The sequence below is a fragment of the Entelurus aequoreus genome, linkage group LG18, assembly GCF_033978785.1.
Source record: "Entelurus aequoreus isolate RoL-2023_Sb linkage group LG18, RoL_Eaeq_v1.1, whole genome shotgun sequence".
Taxonomy (NCBI): Eukaryota; Metazoa; Chordata; class Actinopteri; order Syngnathiformes; family Syngnathidae; genus Entelurus; species Entelurus aequoreus.
The window spans coordinates 3,082,111-3,105,047 of NC_084748.1; the positions used below are offsets into that span (position 1 = coordinate 3,082,111).

General features: G+C 41.9%; 1 protein-coding gene across 4 annotated transcripts in view; it reads right to left on the minus strand.

The window, feature by feature from the left end:
• The window catches only part of LOC133633677 (amyloid beta precursor protein binding family B member 2-like), a 139,509-nt gene that overhangs the window by 70,417 nt on the left and 46,155 nt on the right, over positions 1 to 22,937 (minus strand). For 3 of the 4 annotated variants that reach the window (XM_062026297.1, XM_062026298.1, XM_062026295.1), the window contains exons 3-4: positions 15,872 to 15,931; positions 5,725 to 6,616 (exon numbers count right to left, since the gene is read on the minus strand). In XM_062026297.1, the coding sequence (XP_061882281.1) occupies positions 5,725 to 6,607 (883 nt within the window). In that variant the 5' untranslated portion in view covers positions 6,608 to 6,616; positions 15,872 to 15,931. The remainder of the gene's footprint in view (positions 1 to 5,724; positions 6,617 to 15,871; positions 15,932 to 22,937) is intronic. The other variant, XM_062026296.1, reaches the window with a different exon arrangement.

Consider the following 22,937-nt stretch of genomic DNA (forward strand, 5'->3'; position numbering starts at 1 on the left):
ATGTGAATAATGCTGTATAATAGACTGTATTTATGTTATTCACATGTGAATAATGCTGTATAATAGACTGTATTTATATTACTCACATGTGAATAATGCTGTATAATAGACTGTATTTATATTATTCACATGTGAATAATGCTGTATAATAGACTGTATTTATGTTATTCACATGTGAATAATGCTGTATAATAGACTGTATTTATATTATTCACATGTGAATAATGCTGTATAATAGACTGTATTTATATTACTCACATCTGAATAATGCTGTATAATAGACTGTATTTATATTATTCACATGTGAATAATGCTGTATAATAGACTGTATTTATATTACTCACATTTGAATAATGCTGTATAATAGACTGTACTTATATTATTCACATGTGAATAACGCTGTATAATAGACTGTATTTATATTATTCACATGTGAATAATGCTGTATAATAGACTGTATTTATATTACTCACATGTGAATAATGCTGTATAATAGACTGTATTTATATTATTCACATGTGAATAATGCTGTATAATAGACTGTATTTATATTACTCACATTTGAATAATGCTGTATAATAGACTGTACTTATATTATTCACATGTGAATAACGCTGTATAATAGACTGTATTTATATTATTCACATGTGAATAATGCTGTATAATAGACTGTATTTATGTTATTCACATGTAAAAAAATACCTAAGTGTTTATTGTCTATTGTGAGCGAACTGTGGTGCTGAATTTCCCCCAGAGATCAATAAAGTACTTTCTATTCTATTCTATTCTATTATTCTTTGATACTTTACATTAGTTGTGGATGATACCACACATTTAGGTATCGATCCGACGATACCAAGTAGTCACAGGATGATACATTGTTCATATTCAAAGTCCTCATGCGTCCAGGGACATATTTACTGACTTTATAAACTGGACTGCTTTCTAACTGCGCTCGCCTCTTCGCTCGTATTTTGCCAAACTAAACAGAATGTCAGCACAAAAAAGTTGAAGGAAAAATAAAATCTGCCTGGATGGGCAAGAGACGAGCGTCCAGAAAGAGATGAAACCTGGCGCTGGATTGAGGCCTGGCATCCTCATTTCTTCTTTCCAATTCTCTTAAATAAAAGACCACAAATGAGAAATGTGCTGCGATAGACTCCATCATAAGAGTTAGCAGGAGCCAAAATAGTCTCTTCCTCTGCGGAATAAGAGCAACAAAAAGCATGTGGCGATTGTGGATGAAGTGATATCAAGTCTGCTGCACATTTAACTCACGACTGGCCGGAAACTTCCCATACACACATTCTTGTGTTTCCTACCTTCTTGAGACCTCCGAAAAATGCAACATTACAACAATAACAATATATACATACTATGCAAATATAAAAAAGGTAAGTTTTTAGGTCCGTGTACCTTCCGTTCATTCTATTTCCAATTGTGAAATGCAAAACCAAAAAACAAAGTTTTTCAATTTTTATTATATAAGGCAGATTTGAAAACAAACAAAAAAGGGTTGATTTTCATTAAGATATTGCCATAAAATTGGATATTGTGTTGTTTTCCTTTTATGGATTTTTATTTTTCCAGATAAACACGAAAATCCAATTCATGTTTATGCAAAATGCAAAAAACACAAATTGAACCGGGAGCAGTATTTGAGCTTGTTCTCTGCGTTTAGCACGTTTTTAGCATTACGCTAACATCTTTGTTCAGCAGGAGTCCTATTGTCCCTTTTAAAAAGTCTCATTAAATACTTGTCCAACTTTTGTTTCAGAAATTAAAATAGAAAAAATGGCCCAAAATTAGTTTTTTGATTTGCATTTGAGAATTCGAAATAGAATGAACACAGACCCTTTTAGTACAATTGTTTTGTTTTGTTTTTTTGTTTGTAATTGGTTTGTAATCTTAATTTTTACTTCAAATTATTACAGTTTGTCTTTATATACATATTATTAAATTTTTTTAATATTAATTTTGGCCAAAGGGGGCGCATTTCAATTTCTTACACACACTTGTTATTTAATATGTTGGCCAGAGGGGGAGCACTTTTTTTAAAAAAATGGCAATATTGTGATAAAAGTCAGAATTTTATATGACAAATGTCACCATTTGGCATTAAGAAGTTATCATTTTTACATTAAAAAAAAAGTAATAATTGTATGAGAAAATATTGCAATATTACAGAAACAGAAAAAATGAGAAATTGTTCCAAATTTTATAAGAAATAAGTCGACAATGAGAAAAAGACTGCTTTTAATTCATTTCCTTTTTAATTGTTTTGTTTGTAATTGGTTTTTAATCTTCATTATTTACTTCGAGTTATTACAGTATATCTCTATTTACATATTTATTTTATTTTTTTAATTAATTTTGGCCAAAGGGGGCGCATTTAAATTTCTTACACACACTTATTACATATGTTGGCCAGAGGGGGAGCACTATAAAAAAAAAATTGGCAATATTGTGATAAAAGTCAGAATTTTATATGACAAATGTCACCATTTGGTATTAAAAAGTAATAATTTTACATAAAAAAGTAGTAATTTTATGAGAAAATATTGCAATAGAAACAGAAAAAATATGAGAAATTGTTCCCAATTTTATAAGAAAAAAGTCGACACTGTGAGAAAAAGACTGCTTTTAATTAATTTACTTTTTTTGTTTTGTTGTTTGTAATTGGTTTTTAATCTTCATTATTTACTTCAAATTATTACAGTAAGTCTCTGTATACATATTATTTTTTATTTTTTTTAAATTAATTTTGGCCAAAGGAGTCGCATTTCAATTTCTTACACACACTTGTTATTTCATATGTTGGCCAGAGGGGGAGCACTTTTTTAAAAAATTGGCAATATTGCAATAAAAGTCTGAATTTCATATGACAAATGTCACCATTTGGCATTAAAAAGTAATAATTTTACATTTAAAAAAAGTTAAAATTTTATGAGAAAATATTGCAATATTACAGAAACAGAAAAAATATGAGAAATTGTTTCCAATTTTATAAGAAAAAAGTTGACACTGAGAAAAAGACTGCTTTTAAATCATTTACTTTACTTTTTAATTGTTTTTTTATCTTAAATTTTTACTTCAAATTATTACAGTATGTCTCTATTTACATATTTATTTTATTTTTTTAATTAATTTTGGCCAAAGGGGGCGCATTTCAATTTCTTACACACACTTGTTATTAAATATGTTGGCCAGAGGGGGAGCACTTTAAAAAAAAAATGGCAATATTGTGATAATATTTAGAATTTTATTTGACAAATGTCACCATTTGGCATTAAAAAGTAATAATTTCACATAAAAAAAGTAGTAATTTTATGAGAAAATATTGCAATATTACAGAAACAGAAAAAATATGAGAAATTGTTCCCAATTTTATAAGAAAAAAGTCGACACTGTGAGAAAAAGACTGCTTTTAATTAATTTACTTTTTTTGTTTGTTTTGTTTGTAATTGGTTTTTAATTTTCATTATTTACTTCAAATTATTACAGTAAGTCTCTGTATAAATATTATTATTATTTTTTTTTAAATTAATTTTAGCCAAAGGAGTCGCATTTCCATTTCTTACACACACTTGTTATTTCATATGTTGGCCACAGGGGGAGCACTTTTTTTAAAAAATTGGCAATATTGCAATAAAAGTCTGAATTTCATATGACAAATGTCACCATTTGGCATTAAAAAGTAATAATTTTACATTTAAAAAAAGTAAAAATTTTATGAGAAAATATTGCAATATTGCAGAAACAGAAAGAATATGAGAAATTGTTCCCAATTTTATAAGAAAAAAGTCGACACTGAGAAAAAGACTGCTATTCATTTATTTACTTTTTTTTTGTAATTGTTTTTTTATCTTAATTTTTTACTTCAAATTATTACAGTTTGTCTTTATATACATATTATTAAATTTTTTTAATATTAATTTTGGCCTAAGGGGGCGCATTTCAATTTCTTACACACACTTGTTATTTCATATCTTGGCCAGAGGGGGAGCACTTTTTAAAAAATTGGCAATATTGTGATAAAAGTCAGAATTCTATATTACAAATGTCACCATTTGGCATTAAAAAGTACTAATTTTACATTAAAAAAAGTAGTAATTTTACAAGAAAATATTGCAATATTACAGAAACAGAAAACATATGAGAAATTGTTCCCAATTTTATAAGAAAAAAGTCGACACTGTGAGAAAAAGACTGCTTTTAATTAATTTCCTTTTTTTGTTTTGTCTTGTTTATAATTGGTTTTTAATCTTCATGATTTACTTCAAGTTATTACAGTATATCTCTATTTACATATTTATTTTATTTTTTTAATTAATTTTGGCCAAAGGGGGCGCATTTCAATTTCTTACACACACTTGTTATTTCATATGTTGACCAGTGGGGGAGCACTTTTTAAAAAATTGGCAATATTGTGATAAAAGTCAGAATTCTATATTACAAATGTCACCATTTGGCATTAAAAAGTACTAATTTTACATTAAAAAAAGTACTAATTTTACAAGAAAATATTGCAATATTACAGAAACAGAAAACATATGAGAAATTGTTCCCAATTTTATAAGAAAAAAGTTGACACATTGTGAGAAAAAGACTGCTTTTAATTAATTTACTTTTTTTTTTTTTTTGTAATTGGTTTTTAATCTTTATGATTTACTTCAAGTTATTACAGTATATCTCTATTTACATATTTATTTTATTTTTTTAATTAATTTTGGCCAAAGGGGGCGCATTTCAATTTCTTACACACACTTGTTATTACATATGTTGGCCAGAGGGGGAGCACTTTAAAAAAAAAAATTGGCAATATTGTGATAAAAGTCAGAATTTTATTTGACCAATGTCACCATTTGGCATTAAAAAGTAATAATTTTACATAAAAAAGTAGTAATTTTATGAGAAAATATTGCAATATTACAGAAACAGAAAAAATATGAGAAATTGTTCCCAATTTTATAAGAAAAAAGTCCACTCTGTGAAAAAAAGACTGCTTTTAATTAATTTACTTTTTTGTGTGTTTTTGTTTGTAATTGGTTTTAAATCTTCATGATTTATTTCAAGTTATTACAGTATGTCTCTATATACATATTTATTTTATATTTTAAATTAATTTTGACCAAACGGGGCGCATTTGAATTTCTTACACACACTTGTTATTTCATATGTTGGCCAGAGGGGGAGCACTTTTAAAAGCGACACACAGTCAATGTGAAAATTTGGGACCATTTTGATAGATAGGGTTAGGGTTAGGGGTTAAGGTACCCTAACCCTAACCCTAACCCTAACCAACCCTAACCCTAACCCCAAACCTAACCCTAACCCTAACCCTAACCAACCCTAACCCTAACCCTAACCCTAAATGAGACATTGTCTATTAGATGCAATGTTATTGATTTATGTCATCACTTGTTCACACCTCCTCATATGGAAGATACTTTTCCTTCTTCATGTCTCAAGAAGGGTGGAAATACAAGAACACACACACACACACACACACACACACACACACACACACACGCACACACACACACACAGGATGCAGACAATCCCACTGGCCATGGAAGGACTCATTGTCCCAGGGGGCTTGAAGGGGATTTACAGGCTCTATGGAATGTTTTGTTTGTTGCTTTTTGCCAGTTTGTTATTGTGCGGGGCCCAAACACAGAAATGGAAGCAGACCTCATGAGAAAATGCAAGATGTGTGCGTACCGGTCTCCTCGGGGGAGTTGCTCTCCTGGGACAAGGTGGTCCAACTCAGCTCTTCGTCGCTCGGGTTCAAATTCTGGATCCGGTTGAGGGCGCAGTCCGTCTTGGGACCGGACCGCCGGTCCTTCTTGGTCTCCGGGGACGAGGAGGAGGAGGCGGAGAGCAGGGCCGCGTCGTCCGGGCTGGCCTGCCTGGGCGGGGAAGGCGGAGGCGGCACCTGGGAGTCCTTGCTAAAGGTCTGGCGCTCCTCGGTGGAGGCCGGAGACTCGCTCTGGATTAGAAGCGAGGGTTTCTTCTCCTGGTCTTGGCGACCCTCGTCCTCCTCGGCCTTCGTCACCGACATCGCTTCCTTCACGCTTTGTCCCACCTCCATGTTGAAGTCACAAACAAAGTCCGCGGAGTTGCCGTTGAGTTTGAGATCCGCGTTTCGGTCGATGCTACTTTTTGAGTCTGGGTCGGTGTTGGCGTTCGGATTGGGCGCCACATCCCCCTGGGTGTGTGCGTCAGGCTCCTTGGCCTCGTCCGTGGCACTCTCACAATCGCACTCGTCCTCGCTGACGTCCGTCTGGTTTTTATTGTGATCCTGCCCGGCTTTACGGAGCTGGTTCATCCCGTTCTTGGCCAGCTTGAGGTTGTTGGGGGTCGACGGCTGGGACGGCGGGGACGCGGCGGGTGACGACGACGACAACGACGACGGCGGCGGCGCCGCGTCCCCCAGCCCCATGGCGGCCTGGATGCTGGTGAGCGCGTACTTTTTGCGACACTTGGGGGGCGTGGAGGAGCCCGGCTGTTTGAGGACGTCGTGGTTGTGGGAGGAGCGCAGGCTGAGGGAGGTGGGAGGCTTGGCGGAGGGCCCGTTACAGTTGGTCACGTCCACTGACATCATGGCGGCGCTCTGAAAGACAAAGGAGCCACAACGGTGAGATTAAAGGCAGGAAAGTGGAGACTACGGAGTGGAATGTTTCTAGATTATTGGATATTATTGCCTGGAATAGGCTTGTACGAGTATAGTACCGCCATACTAATCAATCTTATCCAGTCGCATTTTTCCCGCCTCCCTTCTTCTCCCTGCTTGCTATCTTTGTTTTGTCCCGTCTACACTTTTTTGAAGCCTCTTATCTTTGCGCTGTCCTCCAAATCTAAACATCAGACATGGAAATGGTCAGCTGGACTCTCGACTCAATTGACAAAATCTTTTCGACGAGGAAAAGAGGTTCCGAGGAGCCTGGCTGCCTGTGAGAGATTCCTGGGACAAATGGAGAATCATGTGCCTCTCAGTCCTTTCCATCGAGGACGTGGAAGACATCTACCTATTTGGAACCGTGATCGCGGGGCACCCGCTGATTGGGCTGGGCATTGCTCGGGTGTATTGTCAAATTTGTAAGACGATGGCAGCCACTCCTCTGTACCGAGGACGCCATTGTGGCTTGTGCAGCCCTTTGAGACACTTGTGATGTAGGGCTATATAAATAAACATTGATTGATTGATTGATTGACTCAAGGAGCCCAAAGGCTGTTCGTCGCAATGGAAGGATTGGGCCGGGCTGTGGGATCACAGTCTGGGGCGATTTCTGAACTGAATCGCAAGATGGATCACATCATGGAAAAGCTGGTTGAAAGGGAAAAATTGGACATGAGAGCCGGCATGGAATAGAACAGACAAGCCATTGTAATGTCTGCTCGCAGAAAAACAAAATCCCTAATCTACGATTTGACTCCCTCGAATGGCCATGATGCAACAACAGGAGCAGGCTGTTCTGAAAACATCCCCCCGAGGACTCCTCAATGATGGACGCTTTTGACCTCCCTCCCTCCTCAACGACACCTGGAGTCATACTTGCCAACCCTCCCGTTTTTAGCGGGAGAATCCCGGTATTCAGCGCCTCTCCCGACAACCTCCCGGCAGAGATTTTCTCCCGACAAACTCCCGGTATTCAGCCGGAGCTGGAGGCCACGCCCCCTCCAGCTCAATGCGGACCTGAGACTGAGTGGGGACAGCCTGTTCTCACGTCCGCTTTCCCACAATATAAACAGCTTGCCTAACAAATTCAAACGAATGGAAACAAGAATTTCAGTTAATCCAGCACAGTTCGAAGGGGAAGGTGTATGTTGCCTGTAAATATGTAGAACAGACTTCTCCATTGAACACGGTGGCCGAAATGATATACTCATAAACAGGACAATACTGCCATCTAATGGATAGCCACCGGAACACTGAAATTCAAGTATTTCTTTTATGTAAATAAAATAAATATATATATATATATATATATATATATATATATATATATATATATATATATATATATATATATATAGCTAGAATTCACTGAAAGTCAAGTATTTCATACATACATATGAAATATATATGAAATACTCGAGTTGGTGAATTCTAGCTGTAAATAACCACGCCCCCAACCACGCCCCCGACCCCAACCACCCCCTCCCCACCCCTTACCCCCCACCTCCCGATATTGGAGATCTCAAGGTTGGCAAGTATGCCTGGAGTCGAACTTTCGCTTGCACGCAGAACGGCACCAGGCCTATGGACACTACATCAACACACCCGAGCGCTTTACATAATGGAACCCATTATCAACATCTTTAAGCTACATTTAAACCAGTGTGGGTGGCACTGGGAGCAGGTGGGTAAAGTGCCTTGCCCAAGGGCCAACAGCAGCGACTAGGACGGCGGCCACTCTACCAATCGAACCAAGCTAACCACCAAGTAAGCTAAAGTTAGCATGTATGTTTATTTTTATAAATCCCAGCCTTGTGTAACTCAATGTCAGGGACGTTTAAGTCCCACCTTAAAACTCATCTACAATCTCTAGTTTTCAAATAGACTCTGTTTAGACCAGTTGACCTGCCGCTTCTCATATGGCTACGAATAATACCTGGAGAGATACCAGTCTGGAGGACGTGCTAGCTGTTCCGAGTCATGTCCTCCTACAGACCTCTGCTTGGACTGGAAAAATCCATCTACAAACTCTAGTTTTCAAGTAGACTGTGTTTTAGACCAGTTGACCTGCCGCTTGTCTATTTTGCCCCCTCTCCCCCCTCCTGTAAGGAGAGGTTACCAGGTGGCTATGAATAGTCGCTGGAGAGAAACCAGTCTGGAGGAAGTGCTAGCTGTTCCAAGTCATGACCCAGTGTGGACCACTCCTCTATGACCTGGATGCAGACTTCCTACAGACCTCTGCTTGGACTGGAAAAATCCATCTACAAACTGTAGTTTTCAAATAGACTCTGTTTTAAACCAGTTGACCTGCCGCTTCTCTATTCCCCCTACCCCCCTCCTGTAAAGAGAGGTTACCAGATGGCCACAAATAATCCCTGGAGAGAAACCAGTCTGGAGGACGTGCTAGCTGTTCCGAGTCATGACCCAGTGTGGACCACTCCTCTATGACCTGGATGCAGACCTCCTACAGACCTCTGCTTGGACTGGAAAAATTCATCCACAAACTCTAGTTTTCAAATAGACTCTGTTTTAGACCAGTTGACCTGCCGCTTGTCTATTTACCCCCCCTCCTCCCTCCTGTAAGGAGAGGTTACCAGGTGGCTACGAATAGTCCCTGGAGAGAAACCAGTCTGGAGGAAGTGCTAGCTGTTCCGAGTCATGACCCAGTGTGGACCACTCCTCTATGACCTGGATGCAGACCTCCTACAGACCTCTGCTTGGACTGGACTCTCACATTATCATGAATAATTTGCAGGAACTGTACCCACTTGGCATCCGTTGCAGCCGGTCACCCAGGATGTGGGTTCTGACTAAGATTAAGGGCTATAAAACTAATCTTTGATTGATTGATGGAGTGAATAAAGTTCCTTGAGTCCTCACTGGGAGATCTTAAAGCTGAGCTGAGGCCGAGCTGTCAGAATACTGCGTCGCGTAGCAGTTTTCCAATACGATAACCACCCCAAATATTAGTGTCCCTTGAGAAAATATCATAAAAATGTGAGGGGTGTGCGCACTTTAGTGAGAAATCCAGCTTGGCAAAACAAAAGCTTGACAGGAAGTGGCGCGCTAACAAATAACCCTGATGGAAACATGGCCTTCTTGGCAGAAGTAATAAATCCCAGCCAGGGCAAACTACACCGCAGGGAATAATGTTGCAATAGGCCCTGGCATCACGTCTAAGTTGCTAAACCTGCTGGGACCAGTGGAGTAAAAGTGCTGCTTTACATCAAAACAGAACTGGTAACAAATCCTCTGCCAAACGAGCAATGTTGTCCATCAAAAGAACTTCAATCTATCATTGATGTATTACCTTTGACTCGAGAGGTGAACAGTTGTCTGTGTACTGTTGGAAGCAGATCAGAATCATATCCATATTTAAGTGTTACTTCTTTCTAAACTCCTAGTTGGTAGAGTGGCTGTGCCAGCAATCGGAGTGTTGCTGGTTACTGGGGTTCAATTCCCACCTTCTACCTTCCTAGTCACATCCGTTGTGTTCTTGGGCAAGACACTTCACCCTTTGCCTCTGATGGCTGCTGGTAGCGCCTTGCATGGCAGCTCCCGCCGTGAATGTGTGTGTGAATGGGTAAATGTGGAAATACTGTCAAAGTGCTTTGAGTACCTTGAAGGTAGAAAAGCGCTATACAAGTACAACCCATTTATCATTTATTTATCATTTATATAAAGAATAGCTAGTATTCTTCCTTCTTTTCAATCAATCAATCAATCAATGTTTATTTATATAGCCCTAAATCACAAGTGTCTCAAAGGGCTGTACAAGCCACAACGACATCCTCGGTACAGAGTGGGTCTGACATAATATTGTGAAAGTCCAACACATCAGCGAAAGTCCAGTCCATGGTGGGGCCAGCGGGAACCATCCCGAGCGGAGACGGGTCAGCAGCGTAGAGATGTCCCCATCCGATGGACAGGCTAGCGGTCCACCCCGGAGCAGAGTAGAAAAGAAAAGAAAAGAAAAGAAACGGCAGATCAACTGGTCTAAAAAGGGAGTCTATTTAAAGGCTAGAGTATACAAATGAGTTTTAAGATGAGACTTAAATGCTTCTACTGAGGTAGCATCTCTAACTGTTACCGGGAGGGCATTCCATAGTATTGGAGCCCGAATAGAAAACGCTCTATAGCCCGCAGACTTTTTTTGGGCTCTGGGAATCACTAATAAGCCGGAGTTCTTTGAACGCAGATTTCTTGCCGGGACATATGGTACAATACAATCGTCAAGATAGGCTGGAGCTAAACCGTGTAGTATTTTATACGTAAGTAGTAAAACCTTAAAGTCGCATCTTAGGTGCACAGGAAGCCAGTGCAAGTGAGCCAGTATAGGCGTAATATGATCAAACTTTCTTGTTTTTGTCAAAAGTCTTTCAGCCGCATTTTGTACCAACTGTAATCTTTTAATGCTAGACATAGGGAGGCCCGAAAATAAAACGTTACAGTAATCGAGACGAGATGTAACGAACGCATGAATAATGATCTCAGCATCGCTTGTGGACAAAATGGAACGAATTTTAGCGATATTACGGAGATGAAAGAAGGCCGTTTTAGTAACACTCTTAATGTGTGACTCAAACGAGAGAGTTGGGTCGAAGATAATACCCAGATTCTTTACCGAGTCTCCTTGTTTAATTGTTTGGTTGTCAAATGTTAAGGTGGTATTATTAAATAGATGTCGGTGTTGAGCAGGACCGATAATCAGCATTTCCGTTTTCTTAGCGTTGAGTTGCAAAAAGTTAGCGGACATCCATTGTTTAATTTCATTAAGACACGCCTCCAGCTGACTACAGTCCGGCGTGTTGGTCAGCTTTAGGGGCATGTAGAGTTGAGTGTCATCAGCATAACAGTGAAAGCTAACACCGTACTTGCGTATAATGTCACCTAGCGGCAGCATGTAAATACTAAAGAGTGCAGGGCCAAGAACCGAACCCTGGGGAACTCCGCACGTTACCTTAACATAGTCCGAGGTCACATTGTTATGGGAGACACACTGCATCCTGTCAGTAAGATAAGAGTTAAACCAAGACAAGGCTAAGTCTGACATCCCAATACGCGTTTTGATACGCTCTAATAAAATATTATGATCAACAGTATCGAAAGCGGCGCTAAGATCAAGAAGCAGCAACATAGATGACGCATCAGAATCCATCGTTAGCAATAGATCATTAGTCATTTTTGCGAGGGCTGTCTCCGTAGAGTGATTTGCCCTGAAACCGGATTGAAAAGGTTCACAGAGATTGTTAGACGCTAAGTGTTCATTTAGCTGCTGTGCGACAATTTTTTCGAGAATTTTTGAGATAAACGGTAGGTGGGACACCGGCCGGTAGTTCACCATGAGGTCAGGATCGAGGTTAGGTCTTTTGAGTAGAGGATGAATAACCGCTTTTTTGAATGCTAGGGGAACAGTGCCGGAGGAAAGTGATAAGTTTATAATATTTAACACTGATGGACCTAATAAAACAAAAAGCTCCTTGATAAGTTTTCCAGGAATTGGGTCAAGTAAACATGTTGTTTGTTTTGTCCCATTTACACATTTTAACAATTCCTCCAATGTTATTTCATCAAAGAGAGAGAAACTATTTTGGAGGGCAGTGTCCGTCGTATATACAGTCGTATTTGTGTTAATAGAACCCAGTTGTAGCTGAGATGCATTGTCTTTAATCTCTTTTCTAATGACTTCAATTTTCTTATTAAAGAAATTCATAAAGTCATCTGCTGAGTGGGTGGAGCTACTGGGAGGAGTCCCTTGTTGGGTTAGCGATGCTACTGTACTAAACAAAAATTTAGGATCATTTTTGTTGAGGTGGATGAGATTTGAGTAATATTTAGCTTTAGCTGAGGTAAGCATGCGTTTATAAGTTATTAAACTATCACTCCATGCTTGATGGAAAACCTCAAGTTTAGTCGCACGCCATTTGCGTTCCAGCTTTCTACATGATAATTTCTGGGCTTTAGTTTCTTCTGTAAACCATGGGGTACGCCTTTTAGGGGCCCTTTTTAGCTTTAGCGGTGCTACACTATCAATGGTGTCGCGCAGGGCGTCGTTAAAGCTGTTAGTGAGGTTATCAATAGAGCCCACATAATTTGGGAATGGTGCCATTACCGAAGGCAGTAGGTCAGTAAGAGTCGTCGTTGTGGCAGTATTAATGTTGCGGCTGCTATAGTAGTTATTATTATTATTATTAGTTTGTTGACAATGAGTCAGAACTTCGAATTTTATAAGGTAATGATCGGACATCACTTTAGTGTACGGGAGTATCGTAACTTTAGAGGTGGTGACACCCCTGACAAGCACTAGATTTATTATTTGTGTAAGACCACAGCTATCAATTATAGTCTGGAGCGCCACGCATGGAGGGTCCGATGGGGTATTCATATGGATGTTAAAGTCTCCCATTATGATTATATTGTCGGCGTGCGTCACTAGATCAGCAACGAACTCTGAAAATTCATTGATAAAGTCCGAATAGGGCCCAGGGGGGCGGTAGATGACAGCCAGGTGGAGAGGCAGCGGTGTGACAAACCTCACAGTAAGCACCTCAAACGAGTTATATTTATTATTTAGGTCCGAGGTAAGGCTAAAGTTTTTGTTGTATATTAGTGCAACACCCCCACCCCTTTTAATGGGGCGGGCAATGTGCGTTCCCGCATAGCCAGGAGGAGACGCCTCACCCAGCGCAAAAAAATCGTCTGGTTTGAGCCAGGTCTCGGCTAGACCAACGACATCAAGATTGTTGTCTCTGATGACTTCATTAACTAATAACGTTTTGGAAGACAATGACCTTATGTTTAAAAAGCCCATATTATAGGTAGTGGGCTGTTTTGAGGAGTTTTTGTTGAAAGTATCCGTAGTAGCAATATTAATAATGTTACGTTTATTATGCATAGTGCACTTTAAATAATTTCGACCATATCTAGGAATTGATATGACAGGAATTTTTAGATTGTTTGCCACCTCAGTAAAATGCATGTCCACCTCTGACGCAGAAAGAACATTATGTGAGTTGTATATTATTCTAGGAGAATTGCTATGTGTGCAGGGATTATCCAGCCTGGCGCTGGCTAGTTCTAGTTTAACAGACTCCTTATTAGCGCTTCTTTGTGGATTAGCATTTAGCTTTTTCGTTAGCCCCGCTAACAACAACGCATTTAGCTTTGTTGTTAGCCCCGCCCGACACCCCCGCTTCTGCTTCCGAGCGCATCGCTTACGTCTCTTTCGCTGACGGTCTCCGCTGGTAGTCGACGCCGCTGCTTCAAAGGCCACTGCTGGATGTAGCTCGCGAAGAATTCCCAAGCTAGCGAGCAGGTCCATCGTACACGCATCTTTCAGCCCAAAATGGCCCGATCTCTCCACATCCAGAATCGTAAGTCGGTCGTAAGTGATCACGGAGTGAACACGCTGTGAGCCAGCCATGAAATTGACTGAATTGAGGGGTATTTTTGCCAAATCGGTCTACACTTCCAGGAGCGCTCGCAAAAAGCCGCTGCTCTGAAGCGCCGCCATCTTGGAAAAAAAAAAAAAAAAAAAAAAAAAAAAAAAAAAAGTGAGTCTCATAGTAAGGTGTCGGCCTTCTAGATTGGAATGTGTCAGAGTAGAGATAACTCGGAGTAGTCTAAACAACGGGAGTGGGGGCGAGGGACAGAGGGAAGATCACAGCACTTCCGTGGGTTGAGAGAGACCGAGCTAGACCGGGCGAGGGAACGCTGGTGTACTAGATTGGTCTCACGTTTGTCCTCGAAGCTTGGAGAATAAACTACAAAATACCAACTACTGCCTGGTGATTGAATGTAAACATCAGCTTATTGCCATAAAAAGAATCTGGGAGAGACTAGCAATTTGAATTCCCCATTGGAGGAATGCTGGTCAACGCAACAGTACTTAAGCATGGGACTGGGGGGGAGGAGCGGGCCCGGACGTTTTCATTTCACATAAACCCCGAACATAAACACAGCATGTGTGTGTGTGTGTGTGTGTGTGTGTGTGTGTGTGTGTGTGTGTGTGTGTGTGTGTGTGTGTGTGTTCTCGTATTTCTAGCCTTCTTGAGACATGAAGAAGGAAAAGTATCTTCCATATGAGGAGGTGTGAACAAGTGATGACATAAATCAATAACATTGCATCTAATAGACAATGTCTCATTTGCACCCCTGCTGGTCAAAATGAGGGTGGTCCCAAAAAGGAGGGATTTTTCTAATTGACTGTGTGTCGCTTTTAAAAGTGCTCCCCCTCTGGCCAACATATGAAATAACAAGTGTGTGTAAGAAATTGAAATGCACCCCGTTGGCCAAAATGAATTCCAAAAAATAAATAAATATGTATATAGAGACATACTGTAATAACTTGAAGTAAATAATGATTAAAATCGGATTACAAAAAAAAAAATTTTTTATTACTAAAATAAAAGTGTCAACTTTTTTCTTATAAAAATATTATTTCTTTTTTTGTGATATTGCATTATTTTCTCATAAAATTGTTACTTTTTTATGTAAAATTATTACTTTTGAACGCAAAATGGTGACATTTGTCATATAAAATTCTGACTTTCATCACAATAAAATCACAATTTTTTTGTCTTTCTTGTAAAATAGTGCTTTTTTTTTGACTAAAATTATGACTTTTGTCATCATTTTGCCAAGTAAAATCCCGATTATTATTATAATATTGCCAAATGTTAGTTTTCTTATGAAATTGTGACGACTCTTTTTACAAAATTGCCAACATTTTAAGCTTTTCTTGTAAAACTGCGACTGTTATTGAGTAAAATTCCAACTTTTATCATAATATTGCACAAATGTTCAGTTTTTCTTGCAAAATTTTGATTTGCGTTGAGTAAAATTACGACTTTTATTAAAATACTGCCAAAATTCTACGTTTTTCTTGTGAAATTGTGACCTTTTTCTTGTGAAATTCCAACTCATTTTTCACAACAAGCTTTTTTATATGTGCATAGTATGTATATATTATTAATGTTGTAAATACACTTCTTTATATATCTAGAAAGGCTGGTCCTAAAGAGGGAGGCTTTTTTATCAGGTCTCAAGAAGGTAACAAATACAAGAATGTGTGTGTGTGTGTGTGTGTGTGTGTGTGTGTGTGTGTGTGTGTGTGTGTGTGTGTGTGTGTGTGTGTGTGTGTGTGTGTGTGTGTGTGTGTGTGTGTGTGTGTGTGTGTGTGTGGCGTACCTGACGGGAGGTCAGTCATAGAGCAGCGCTGGTTACGGTTCAAGGGTTCAGCACGGTCAGCTGCACATCCAAACGCCAGCGTGGGGGAGAAAATGCAAGCAGAGAAGCAGCAAAGGACCAAAGATTAGCAGAAGAATGTGAAGAATCTTCCCAAGTCTACTACGGGTGCCCAGAGAGACCAAATTCATCTACGTGGAACCTCACCACAACCGACTAGAGATCACCATGACCGCTTTCTATGGAGACTAGAGATCACCATGACCGCTTTCTATGGAGACTAGAGATCGACCACGACCGCTTTCTATGGAGACTAGAGATCACCATGACCGCTTTCTATGGAGACTAGAGATCGACCACGACCGCTTTCTATGGAGACTAGAGATCACCATGACCGCTTTCTATGGAGACTAGAGATCACCATGACCGCTTTCTATGGAGACTAGAGATCGACCACGACCGCTTTCTATGGAGACTAGAGATCACCATGACCGCTTTCTATGGAGACTAGAGATCGACCACGACCGCTTTCTATGGAGACTAGAGATCACCATGACCGCTTTCTATGGAGACTAGAGATCACCACGACCGCTTTCTATGGAGACTAGAGATCGACCAAGACCGCTTTCTATGGAGACTAGAGATCACCATGACCGCTTTCTATGGAGACTAGAGATCGACCACGACCGCTTTCTATGGAGACTAGAGATCACCATGACCGCTTTCTATGGAGACTAGAGATCGACCACGACCGCTTTCTATGGAGACTAGAGATCACCATGACCGCTTTCTATGGAGACTAGAGATCACCATGACCGCTTTCTATGGAGACTAGAGATCGACCACGACCGCTTTCTATGGAGACTAGAGATCACCATGACCGCTTTCTATGGAGACTAGAGATCGACCACGACCGCTTTCTATGGAGACTAGAGATCACCATGACCGCTTTCTATGGAGACTAGAGATCGACCATGACCGCTTTCTATGGAGACTAGAGATCACCATGACCGCTTTCTATGGAGACTAGAGATCGACCACGACCGCTTTCTATGGAGACTAGAGATCACCATGACCGCTTTCTATGGAGACTAGAGATCACCACGACCGCTTTCTATGGAGACTAGAGATCACCATGACCGCTTTCTATGGAGACTAGAGATCACCATGACCGCTTTCTATGGAGACTAGAGATCGACCATGACCGCTTTCTATGGAGACTAGAGATCACCATGACCGCTTTCTATGGAGACTAGAGATCACCATGATCGCTTTCTATGGAGACTAGAGATCGACCACGACCGCTTTCTATGGAGACTAGAGATCACCATGACCGCTTTCTATGGAGACTAGAGATCACCATGACCGCTTTCTATGGAGACTAGAGATCACCATGACCGCTTTCTATGGAGACTAGAGATCACCATGACCGCTTTCTATGGAGACTAGAGATCACCATGACCGCTTTCTATGGAGACTAGAGATCGACCACGACCGCTTTCTATGGAGACTAGAGATCACCATGACCGCTTTCTATGGAGACTAGAGATCGACCACGACCGCTTTCTATGGAGACTAGAGATCACCATGACCGCTTTCTATGGAGACTAGAGATCACCATGACCGCTTTCTATGGAGACTAGAGATCGACCACGACCGCTTTCTATGGAGACTAGAGATCACCATGACCGCTTTCTATGGAGACTAGAGATCACCATGACCGCTTTCTATGGAGACTAGAGATCGACCACGACCGCTTTCTATGGAGACTAGAGATCACCATGACCGCTTTCTATGGAGACTAGAGATCGACCACGACCGCTTTCTATGGAGACTAGAGATCACCATGACCGCTTTCTATGGAGACTAGAGATCACCATGACCGCTTTCTATGGAGACTAGAGATCGACCACGACCGCTTTCTATGGAGACTAGAGATCACCATGACCGCTTTCTATGGAGACTAGAGATCGACCACGACCGCTTTCTATGGAGACTAGAGATCACCATGACCGCTTTCTATGGAGACTAGAGATCACCACGACCGCTTTCTATGGAGACTAGAGATCGACCAAGACCGCTTTCTATGGAGACTAGAGATCACCATGACCGCTTTCTATGGAGACTAGAGATCGACCACGACCGCTTTCTATGGAGACTAGAGATCACCATGACCGCTTTCTATGGAGACTAGAGATCGACCACGACCGCTTTCTATGGAGACTAGAGATCACCATGACCGCTTTCTATGGAGACTAGAGATCACCATGACCGCTTTCTATGGAGACTAGAGATCGACCACGACCGCTTTCTATGGAGACTAGAGATCACCATGACCGCTTTCTATGGAGACTAGAGATCGACCACGACCGCTTTCTATGGAGACTAGAGATCACCATGACCGCTTTCTATGGAGACTAGAGATCGACCATGACCGCTTTCTATGGAGACTAGAGATCACCATGACCGCTTTCTATGGAGACTAGAGATCGACCACGACCGCTTTCTATGGAGACTAGAGATCACCATGACCGCTTTCTATGGAGACTAGAGATCACCACGACCGCTTTCTATGGAGACTAGAGATCACCATGACCGCTTTCTATGGAGACTAGAGATCACCATGACCGCTTTCTATGGAGACTAGAGATCGACCATGACCGCTTTCTATGGAGACTAGAGATCACCATGACCGCTTTCTATGGAGACTAGAGATCACCATGATCGCTTTCTATGGAGACTAGAGATCGACCACGACCGCTTTCTATGGAGACTAGAGATCACCATGACCGCTTTCTATGGAGACTAGAGATCACCATGACCGCTTTCTATGGAGACTAGAGATCACCATGACCGCTTTCTATGGAGACTAGAGATCACCATGACCGCTTTCTATGGAGACTAGAGATCACCATGACCGCTTTCTATGGAGACTAGAGATCGACCACGACCGCTTTCTATGGAGACTAGAGATCACCATGACCGCTTTCTATGGAGACTAGAGATCGACCACGACCGCTTTCTATGGAGACTAGAGATCACCATGACCGCTTTCTATGGAGACTAGAGATCACCATGACCGCTTTCTATGGAGACTAGAGATCGACCACGACCGCTTTCTATGGAGACTAGAGATCACCATGACCGCTTTCTATGGAGACTAGAGATCACCATGACCGCTTTCTATGGAGACTAGAGATCGACCACGACCGCTTTCTATGGAGACTAGAGATCACCATGACCGCTTTCTATGGAGACTAGAGATCGACCACGACCGCTTTCTATGGAGACTAGAGATCACCATGACCGCTTTCTATGGAGACTAGAGATCACCATGACCGCTTTCTATGGAGACTAGAGATCGACCACGACCGCTTTCTATGGAGACTAGAGATCACCATGACCGCTTTCTATGGAGACTAGAGATCGACCACGACCGCTTTCTATGGAGACTAGAGATCACCATGACCGCTTTCTATGGAGACTAGAGATCACCACGACCGCTTTCTATGGAGACTAGAGATCGACCAAGACCGCTTTCTATGGAGACTAGAGATCACCATGACCGCTTTCTATGGAGACTAGAGATCGACCACGACCGCTTTCTATGGAGACTAGAGATCACCATGACCGCTTTCTATGGAGACTAGAGATCGACCACGACCGCTTTCTATGGAGACTAGAGATCACCATGACCGCTTTCTATGGAGACTAGAGATCACCATGACCGCTTTCTATGGAGACTAGAGATCGACCACGACCGCTTTCTATGGAGACTAGAGATCACCATGACCGCTTTCTATGGAGACTAGAGATCGACCACGACCGCTTTCTATGGAGACTAGAGATCACCATGACCGCTTTCTATGGAGACTAGAGATCGACCATGACCGCTTTCTATGGAGACTAGAGATCACCATGACCGCTTTCTATGGAGACTAGAGATCGACCACGACCGCTTTCTATGGAGACTAGAGATCACCATGACCGCTTTCTATGGAGACTAGAGATCACCACGACCGCTTTCTATGGAGACTAGAGATCACCATGACCGCTTTCTATGGAGACTAGAGATCACCATGACCGCTTTCTATGGAGACTAGAGATCGACCATGACCGCTTTCTATGGAGACTAGAGATCACCATGACCGCTTTCTATGGAGACTAGAGATCACCATGATCGCTTTCTATGGAGACTAGAGATCGACCACGACCGCTTTCTATGGAGACTAGAGATCACCATGACCGCTTTCTATGGAGACTAGAGATCACCATGACCGCTTTCTATGGAGACTAGAGATCACCATGACCGCTTTCTATGGAGACTAGAGATCACCATGACCGCTTTCTATGGAGACTAGAGATCACCATGACCGCTTTCTATGGAGACTAGAGATCGACCACGACCGCTTTCTATGGAGACTAGAGATCACCATGACCGCTTTCTATGGAGACTAGAGATCGACCACGACCGCTTTCTATGGAGACTAGAGATCACCATGACCGCTTTCTATGGAGACTAGAGATCACCATGACCGCTTTCTATGGAGACTAGAGATCGACCACGACCGCTTTCTATGGAGACTAGAGATCACCATGACCGCTTTCTATGGAGACTAGAGATCACCACGACCGCTTTCTATGGAGACTAGAGATCACCACGACCGCTTTCTATGGAGACTAGAGATCACCATGACCGCTTTCTATGGAGACTAGAGATCACCATGACCGCTTTCTATGGAGACTAGAGATCGACCATGACCGCTTTCTATGGAGACTAGAGATCACCATGACCGCTTTCTATGGAGACTAGAGATCGACCATGACCGCTTTCTATGGAGACTAGAGATCACCATGACCGCTTTCTATGGAGACTAGAGATCACCATGACCGCTTTCTATGGAGACTAGAGATCACCATGACCGCTTTCTATGGAGACTAGAGATCACCATGACCGCTTTCTATGGAGACTAGAGATCACCATGACCGCTTTCTATGGAGACTAGAGATCGACCACGACCGCTTTCTATGGAGACTAGAAATCACCATGACCGCTTTCTATGGAGACTAGAGATCACCACGACCGCTTTCTATGGAGACTAGAGATCGACCATGACCGCTTTCTATGGAGACTAGAGATCACCATGACCGCTTTCTATGGAGACTAGAGATCACCACGACCGCTTTCTATGGAGACTAGAGATCACCATGACCGCTTTCTATGGAGACTAGAGATCACCATGACCGCTTTCTATGGAGACTAGAGATCGACCATGACCGCTTTCTATGGAGACTAGAGATCACCATGACCGCTTTCTATGGAGACTAGAGATCACCATGATCGCTTTCTATGGAGACTAGAGATCGACCACGACCGCTTTCTATGGAGACTAGAGATCACCATGACCGCTTTCTATGGAGACTAGAGATCACCATGACCGCTTTCTATGGAGACTAGAGATCACCATGACCGCTTTCTATGGAGACTAGAGATCACCATGACCGCTTTCTATGGAGACTAGAGATCACCATGACCGCTTTCTATGGAGACTAGAGATCGACCACGACCGCTTTCTATGGAGACTAGAGATCACCATGACCGCTTTCTATGGAGACTAGAGATCGACCACGACCGCTTTCTATGGAGACTAGAGATCACCATGACCGCTTTCTATGGAGACTAGAGATCACCATGACCGCTTTCTATGGAGACTAGAGATCACCATGACCGCTTTCTATGGAGACTAGAGATCGACCACGACCGCTTTCTATGGAGACTAGAGATCACCATGACCGCTTTCTATGGAGACTAGAGATCACCACGACCGCTTTCTATGGAGACTAGAGATCACCATGACCGCTTTCTATGGAGACTAGAGATCACCACGACCGCTTTCTATGGAGACTAGAGATCACCATGACCGCTTTCTATGGAGACTAGAGATCACCATGACCGCTTTCTATGGAGACTAGAGATCGACCATGACCGCTTTCTATGGAGACTAGAGATCACCATGACCGCTTTCTATGGAGACTAGAGATCGACCATGACCGCTTTCTATGGAGACTAGAGATCACCATGACCGCTTTCTATGGAGACTAGAGATCACCATGATCGCTTTCTATGGAGACTAGAGATCGACCACGACCGCTTTCTATGGAGACTAGAGATCACCATGACCGCTTTCTATGGAGACTAGAGATCACCATGACCGCTTTCTATGGAGACTAGAGATCACCATGACCGCTTTCTATGGAGACTAGAGATCACCATGACCGCTTTCTATGGAGACTAGAGATCACCATGACCGCTTTCTATGGAGACTAGAGATCGACCACGACCGCTTTCTATGGAGACTAGAGATCACCATGACCGCTTTCTATGGAGACTAGAGATCGACCACGACCGCTTTCTATGGAGACTAGAGATCACCATGACCGCTTTCTATGGAGACTAGAGATCACCATGACCGCTTTCTATGGAGACTAGAGATCACCATGACCGCTTTCTATGGAGACTAGAGATCACCATGACCGCTTTCTATGGAGACTAGAGATCGACCACGACCGCTTTCTATGGAGACTAGAGATCACCATGACCGCTTTCTATGGAGACTAGAGATCACCATGACCGCTTTCTATGGAGACTAGAGATCACCATGACCGCTTTCTATGGAGACTAGAGATCACCATGACCGCTTTCTATGGAGACTAGAGATCACCATGACCGCTTTCTATGGAGACTACAGATCGACCATGACCGCTTTCTATGGAGACTAGAGATCACCATGACCGCTTTCTATGGAGACTAGAGATCACCATGACCGCTTTCTATGGAGACTAGAGATCACCACGACCGCTTTCTATGGAGACTAGAGATCACCATGACCGCTTTCTATGGAGACTACAGATCGACCATGACCGCTTTCTATGGAGACTAGAGATCACCACGACCGCTTTCTATGGAGACTAGAGATCACCATGACCGCTTTCTATGGAGACTAGAGATCACCACGACCGCTTTCTATGGAGACTAGAGATCACCACGACCGCTTTCTATGGAGACTAG